The sequence below is a fragment of the Orbicella franksi genome, chromosome 3 (genome assembly GCF_964199315.1).
Source record: "Orbicella franksi chromosome 3, jaOrbFran1.1, whole genome shotgun sequence".
In the NCBI taxonomy this organism is placed as follows: Eukaryota; Metazoa; Cnidaria; class Anthozoa; order Scleractinia; family Merulinidae; genus Orbicella; species Orbicella franksi.
In genome coordinates, this window is record NC_138147.1 from 30,097,059 (window position 1) to 30,105,182 (window position 8,124).

The window sequence follows — 8,124 nt, forward strand, 5'->3', positions numbered from 1 at the left end:
GATAAAAATCACAATGAACACGTACCATTTTAAATATTTAATTACGGATTTAATAACTACTTACGGGTTTACAAACTACTTACTGGTTAACTTACTCATAAATAATATTATAATAACAAGTACACTAATAAATATATATATTTTTGCAATTCAGCGTTTCTAATATTGACATAATGGTTGGCTTTTTAGTGAATAAGATGGCATTTCTTCCTGTGCAGTATTAATCTTTATTAAACACGGGATCATTGGATAATGTAATTCAAGAGTTTTCACAGGCCTAGTCATCATGGTAAATAAGCAATTTTACCATGCTCTACGAATGTGGTAAGTGTACACGTAATCTTTGGAACGTTTTGATTTAAATTTTATTTTCGTTTTCTACATATTGGGGGTGTTTTCAATAAAACAATTATTATTAAATTCTTGTGTGGTTTTCAATGGTCTCCTTCAATGTTGAAAGTTTTCAGCAATGCCTTTCTATGACTGGTTTAAAAACTCGGGCCATTTACTCAACCAATCAGGTACAAAATCAAACTTGGTCACGTGCGTTTTCCCGCGCATGGCGACGGCCACGTGTACTTGAATCGAATTCTGATTGGTTCGTTTTGGTATATTGCGATTGGCCATTGACAGAAGTAATATTTTTGTGACATTTCGTGGTCTTTCATTGAAAACCCGTCTACGTAAGGAGAAGTAATACGGTCAACAGTTTCTTGCAACATCAGAAACTGTTAACCGTATTACTACCGGTCCTTCACATTTAAAGTTCATCCTTAACGGAACTCTTAGGGACTGTTAGCTGTTCTACAGCAGAACTCTTCATTCGTCCAAACACCTCCTCCCGTTTCTGTCGATAGTGTTCCAGCTTTTCTTCAATAAACTCTGTCGTTAGGGCAGACTTATCACTTTCATCGCCAAGTAACACGTTATATACTTCATAGGCTGCTTCATCTTCTTGGGCGCTCTCCAGATATTCCAGTGTTTCTCGTAAAGCCTTGGAGATTGCCAGGTGATAAGTGCGGGCAACCTGTTGGGCGTATAAACGAACCTGGTTTTGAAACGAGATTTTAGGGCTAACTCCTGAAGATCAAGCACAAACCAAGAATTGGAGGGGAATTTATTCAACGCTTAAATATTTAAGGATTGTTCCAATTCTTTTTTTAATCGCAAGTGCCTCTTTGTGTTGAACTCCGAAAAGAAACTCTCTATTACTTTGAATTTTTTCACACCATTGATTCCACAAGCTTTGCAGTTCTTATATAAAAGAAGTTCATCTCTACAGTATGTTAAAATGTCTTTCAGATGAAATGTTAGTTTAAATTTTCACTAATATTTTAAGCTGTCTTTTTTGGAAACTTCTTTCTCCTTCCAACGTCGCTTCCTTTTGATGATTGCTGCTTTTATTCTGTTCTTAAAACTCCTGCTTCAGCATCAGACTTTTCTAAAGTCATTCGCGGTCACAGGTGGATTCGCACTAACTCGGGTTTTAAACGCCGCAGACATTTTTCTCTTTCCGAATTCGGCTATTGCACATCAACGTGGGGGCAAGTCTAACACACCAAACTTCAAATATGGAAATTTTGTTAAAAACATTTCCACAAGGATGCCATGAAACTAATAACACGCAGAGCTAGACAGCAAACGGGTGAACAAGTCGCACAACAACCTAAAATGTTCGATGAATCGAAAATTTAGTTGCCTGGCTTTCATAAGGTTACGAAACCCTCGTTTCCATGGTCCTCTCGAGGTAGAGTGAGGACCCTGGGAACGAGGTTGCACTCACCTTACAAGCGAACGTGTACCGTGCCCCACTGAACCCAGGACTTGGTGGCCTGGCCGAGTGTGGAATGATACCTCTGAATATCACAATTCGTCCGTACCGCGGGCGCACAGAGGCAATCCACTCATATTGTTGTTTCCCCGCGGGAAAAGGGGTGCCTTGTTTGGATAAAACTTCCTCAAAAAATGCTGTTTCCCCATAGTTATTTGCCTCCCAATCTGGCGTGAGGTACATCAGAAACGTGTATTCATGCTGAAAAAAGAAAGTTTTTTAGCTATGAAAAACATAAACTATAAGATGACGGAACCTTGTAAAAGCAGGAAAGGGGAGAGGGTAGAAGGGGTGGGGGTGGGGGGTAGGTGGGTATTGAAGAGGGTCCAACATAGGCTTTTTCAATTCCTTCCCAATCCCACATCCCACCCTACTCTGAATGTTCATCCCGGCTCCACCTGGTTAAAGTTGTAGTTTTCCGCGTGACGTCTGTAACAAGTGATTTTCTGCTTTTATCCCACATCCCGACTGTCAAAATGAGAAAATCCTGCTTCCGCTGAAGTATTTTTATCCCGCATCCCGCCATTACAGCTTTCATCCCGCATCCCGTATCCCGCCAAAACCTACGTTGGATCTTATTAAAGATTAATTTCCAACCTCCATAGAACTTAAACAGTATTTATAAAAAGCCTTTGATGCGCCTTGAAATCACAATACTTAAAGGAGAGTAATCAAAAGTAATACCTCACTGGGTTCACAATCTTCATGAATCCTGGGATAATGCGAGTTTCTGATGATGTTCATGGACACATCGTATGGATACCACTCATTAAGGCCGCTAAGAAAAGTCGCCAACTGCTTCACAAGCTTCCACAGGCGACTTCTTACAAAGTCCTTCACCTATGATAGGAGACAACTGGTCAGTCTCATCAAATAGAGAATGTTACGCTTTAAACTCTTAGTTTCAGTACAAATCTGCCGAGTTGTTTGCATCATGGCGCAGGGGCGGATTCAGGATTCCTCCTAGGAGGGGTGCACCACTCAGGAATGGCATAACTGACTGGTGAGGTAAACAAATTTTAAAAGTGACTACAAAGAAGAAAGCTTTATCTCAGGAGGGTGGGGTGCATACCTCCTGTACCCTCCCCCTAGATCCACCTCTGTAGTGCATCAATTGATATAAATAAAATCATTATTTTCTATTCATCAGTGCAGCTAGAGCCACAAAGAAGAGTTTTTAAACTTTCTGTGGTTTTATTGAATTTGCCCAATTGAGCTCTTGCACAATCACAAACACAAAGAGAGTTTCCAAGTTTTAAAGAATTGTTAGGTTATGCTGATTTGTTTTTTTTTTTTTTTACCAAGCACTCATTCCCGGCTGAATTTCCAGGGATCCTTAAGCGTCCCTTACCAAGAGAATTTCTAGTATACCATCCATCAGGGGGAGGGGCAGTAATGTTTCTGGAATAACAAACATTGGGTTTGCTAGCAGCTCACTGCAAACTTGATAGTAAATTTTCAAAGAACTGCACATGTTTACTCATAAAAACTGATTTTGTTTGCGAAAAATAGAAACAACTTAATAAGGCATTATATCATGGGTGACAAATTACTCTTAAATTTTGGTACGAAATTTCAATGTTAATTTATCATAATTTTCACATTCAAGTGAAATCAAGAAATAATTTCACTTGCGTTTTGCCAGAATTAAAATGATTTTCCTCGCCTCAGTAAAGGGGCAGGAAATTATTAGAATTTTCACAAAACGCGCATGAAATTATTTCTTAATTTCACTTGTCACCATTTTATTACCCAAACTTATTCACCTTCAGCATAGCAATCCAAGACACATTGTCGTGTTCTTCATCTACACCATCAAAAGGCTGATAAGCAAACACACTGTTATAGTGTAACAAGAAGAGTCGCAGAGCATCAAGATCTGATTTATCAACCAAACCATCAAACACTGCAATCTCTCGACCCTGGCTGTCATGGAACCTTCTTGTCTCATATTTACTGAAGTCCACAAGTGGGATATCTCCCTCGTCTGAGAGGGCGAAACCTGAGGCATCCTGCTTTTCTGATTTCTCAATTAACTTCTGTTGGAATAAAGAGGGAAAAAAGTCTCAAAAATTAATAATCATGAGATGATAATATTTGTAAACTAGCTTGTGATGCGGTAATCAGTATCTATTTTCAAGAGTACAATAAGCCCTGAAGCTTGAGGGATATGATATCATAGAGGAACAACCATGAGAAGGTGGAAGAGAGGGGAGAGAAATAAGTTCTAAGGGGGGGGGGGAACTCCCATATAAAAAAGGATGGGGGTGCTTGTCATACCTTTTAGGGTTTAGGGTTTACAAAACTGTAGTTTAAATGTCTTTACTAACAGATCTAAAGGCTAACAAAGTTAATGACATTGGACTATTTAAGGCCATTTTATTTAATCCCATTGACAGAAGTGTACCTTTGTTTCTGCAATTGCTTGCTCTGCTTTCTCTTTTGATGTTGTGATTCTTACAAGAATATCAAACTGAGCTTGCACATAGGACATTGCAGGGGGCTTGAATATGAAAGGAACTGTGGCATTCCATACGACCATCCGTCCCATCTTAGGATATACAGCTGAAAGAATTTCTCCATTGTCTTTGTAAAATATAGCCTCTCCATAATCATTTCTCTTGAAGTCCTTGTTCAGAGATATTCTGATTACAAGTTCATCTTTATCTAAATCATTCCCTGTACAAAAAAAAAAAATAACATAATAAAAAAAATAATAATAATAAAAAAAATGAATTCAAATGTTGTCATTTATGGTGGTCAAATATGCACTAAGCTACATCTAGCCAGTTCACGGGCATGCCACTTAAACTGAAAGAAACAAATATATCAACTAAACATAATAGGCTTAAAAATCCCAACTGGCGGTATGCAGACTAGTTGGCTATTTACAAGACAGCATGATCGAGGAGTTGAACCATGGTCTATTGAGAAACAACTCTAGCTAAGTGTTCAAAGTAAGACTTCAACCAGCGAGCTCTGGATTTGAAGTCCAGTGCCCTAACAGTGAAATGTGACATGTATATTAGCAACTGTTTATTTAAGAAAACAAAGAAAAGAATTTGTCTCCTATCAGTAAAATGTAAAATTGACAGTGGAGACTAAGGAGTAGCAAGAATTTGGGGATGCAGTCTAGAAGTACCATGATCTTTCTGCTGAAAAATTTGTTCAAACAGATAATTGACCTCCATTACATGATGTCTTAGCTGCAGGTTAGCTACATTGTGCAGGGCGCATAATGACTTTTTAGTTCTTGTCTGAAGTAGGATATAACACAGTTTAATATATGGCTAACTCTGTAAGTGGGCAATACCATGTGACACTAAATTTTTGCGGGAGTTTATTTTGGCAAATTGGTGGTTTTTTACTTTGCAGGAAATAAATAGATTTTTACCATAATCATGTAAAAGACTGGTTTTTCTTCCTATGTACCAATTTTTGCGATTTCTGGGAAGTATTTAATTGAAATTACAACATTGTTGCATTTTTCATTTAACCACATGCAATTGACTAGTGAAATAACACGCAAAGATTTAAAACACAGTACTCCGTATCACTCAATCACAGTTACATCATGCTCTTGTGTGGAATTGTACAATGCTCTTCTCACTGGACTACCTTCTAATGATCCTATAAACCCGTACAATAAATCCTTTATTGACCAAGCTTGATTGGTTAAGATGGTTGGATATTGGCCTTGTTCTTTTTTGCAAGTTTATGGACCTTGACTCTGTCTTGATCCATAAACAAGCAAAAAATATATTGGCCAATATCCAGCCATCTTGACCTCATGCTTGGTCAATAACCCAAATATCATAAAAGGTATATATTTTGGTTAGCAACAGGGTATCTAGGCTCAATTTCTGCTGTTCTCTTAGGTCTGGTGCCCAAGCATCCTCCTGAGAAGAGGAGGAAGGGGCACAGGCTCCTTTCCTGAACAACGGCTAGTAATAATAGACCATTTTACGGTTGTCTACTGGGCGACCTGGCCTTTGAATGGCAGTGAGGCTGGAGGTGACCTTGCTTTGATAAAGACCTGTCTACTATTGTCATGTAAATGCACCTAGTTAGCATTAGAACAACTTTATTTACACAACAAAAACAGTGAGGTCTGTATCAAAACAAGGTCACCTCCAGCCTCGCTGCCATTCAAAGGCCAGTTCACTGAGCAGACAACTGTAAAATGGTCTATTATTGAGCCCACAAGGTATCCACTTAAAAATGATGATTCTTCAGTTTTACCCACCAACCTAAGACGAAACAGCTGGACTAAAACCAACTACAGAATACATCAGGAGTTTACAATCTGAGGTTTTCACAATCTCCTGCAGGCTTGTAAAAAGGATGAATTAATCTTACGTTTACGATTTTCTCTTGGGCATGTCCCTTGGTTTGCATTTTTCTTAATAACAGACAATCTTCCTGAATGTCTAATTACTGCCCAGGAGGCGAAGATTCCATGCAATCCGTCAATAATTTATGACATATCCCCAGGGAGAAACCGTAGCAGGAGGTTTTGTGCCAAGTCAAGTTTGCATTGTCCAAATTTGCACCACATTTTTCGAGAGTTTGACTGAGTTTGTTCCCTAACTCTAGCTGAGTGTAACTTTGTGGAAGTTTAACATCAACTGTAATACTCTGTACAAAGTCTATCAGACACCTCCAACTTTAGCTATTGCTTCACATGTGAGTCAAACCTTTTGTTTCTCTTGCTCTTCGAGCATGAGCACCAGTAATTATTACGGTGAATGTTGGGGGCAAACTCAGCTAACATTTCGGTGTGAAGTCAGAGGGTGTGAACTCAATTGGCTGCGAAGCCTCCACAATTTAACATGGTGAAACAGGTAACAGGTGTATTTCAAGCAAGCAGGCCTGAGGATAACAAAGGGAACAGATCAAGAAAACGATTCTTGAACGGCACTTGAGGACTAGTTCTATGTTTATAAGTTCGTATTAAAACAAATAATAAAAATCTCCACTATAGTTATAAGTTAACAAAAAAGTCTTACATGTGATCATGGCAACTGGAACATTCCAAAAACATTCTCACCCAGCTGGTGTGAAAATAATTTAGAGTCAATTATTGTCACTAATTGTTAAACAAAATGAAGGTTTTAGATGTCATTTGCAAGGAAAAAATATTTACATAAAAAATCGGTAAAATTATCCTTTTGATTTATACTTCACAAAACCGTAATGGAAACAATTTGTTATTACTAAACGGCTGAGAACGAAACGTTAAGCTTCATTTTGCTAGTTTAATAGTTTACGGAAATAATTCATAATTCTAAAATAAGCTTATAATTCATAAATAACATGAATTTATAACAAGAAAAAAAAATTACAGCGACTGTACATAAGCTTAAGTATTTTTCCCCCTTACCTTTACTAGCAGCAGTAATAAAATCCAGTCTCCGATGCATTGAGAAAGAAACATCGTATGGAAAATATTCTTTGCCACCTGACAATTTTTCTACAACTTTTCGGCTGATCTTCCACAACGCCGTGTTGGAGAAAAACTGAGGATTTACAGGTGCAATCCACGGTGAATTACTCGATGTATTAAGAGTGCCAATGTCCTGATAATAATCACTGTACGTATAAAACCACGAAGAAATGTTTCCCGGAACGCTTCCCGTAGTCACAAGGTCATAGTACGAGCGGACAACGTCAGTGGGAAAAAGTTTGTCGAAAATCAACACTCGTTTGTCGCCATCGTGAAATCTTCGCGTCAGTGTTGGCTTTGTTTGATGACTTGGTGGACATAAAAGTAGGAGAAAGTAACATAGGGCAGCTTGATAGTTCATTCTGTGTTGATAAAATCCCCACAGTCCTTCCGTGGGCGCCTTTTGTTAGTCTTTGAAGTTCCTTGAAGGTTGTTGTGTCTGCTGTTGTTTGGTGTTTCAAGTCTCGCCTTCGGCTTTGTCCACTACAGGGCTGGTAACGAGATTACCAGACCCCGCAGGGGCGGTTCAGGGGCAGCCGCGGGGGCTGTTCAAAGGGGCCATTCTCTATTTTCCAATTGCCCATAATTCACTCTGTTTGCCCCCCAAATATTGCACAAACTATTGTTGTGAAATACTCTTAATAGGTCTGCATATTTCCAAGAGCATTTCATAACAATAGTTTATACAAAATTTGGGAGGCAAACAGAGTGAATTATGGGGCAATAGAGAACAACTGGGATCTCACGGTAGGGAAAAAAATAACCCCAATACAAGACTGAAGGCTGGAGTTTAATTTTGTTTGGAAATATCCGTGTAGAATTTCGTGCAGAACAAGTACAAAATTAT

General features: G+C 38.6%; 1 protein-coding gene across 1 annotated transcript; it reads right to left on the reverse strand.

The window, feature by feature from the left end:
• Positions 1-22: 22 nt before the first annotated feature.
• LOC145481907 (uncharacterized) lies at positions 23-8,105 on the reverse strand. Its single transcript, XM_081460472.1, has 6 exons — positions 7,215-8,105; positions 4,239-4,510; positions 3,598-3,870; positions 2,516-2,671; positions 1,784-2,032; positions 23-1,027 (listed from the first exon to the last, which is right to left on the reverse strand). The coding sequence occupies exons 1-6, from the start codon at positions 7,636-7,638 to the stop codon at positions 761-763; spliced, it is 1,641 nt and encodes a 546-aa protein (XP_081316598.1). The 5' UTR covers positions 7,639-8,105; the 3' UTR covers positions 23-760.
• Positions 8,106-8,124: the final 19 nt, after the last annotated feature.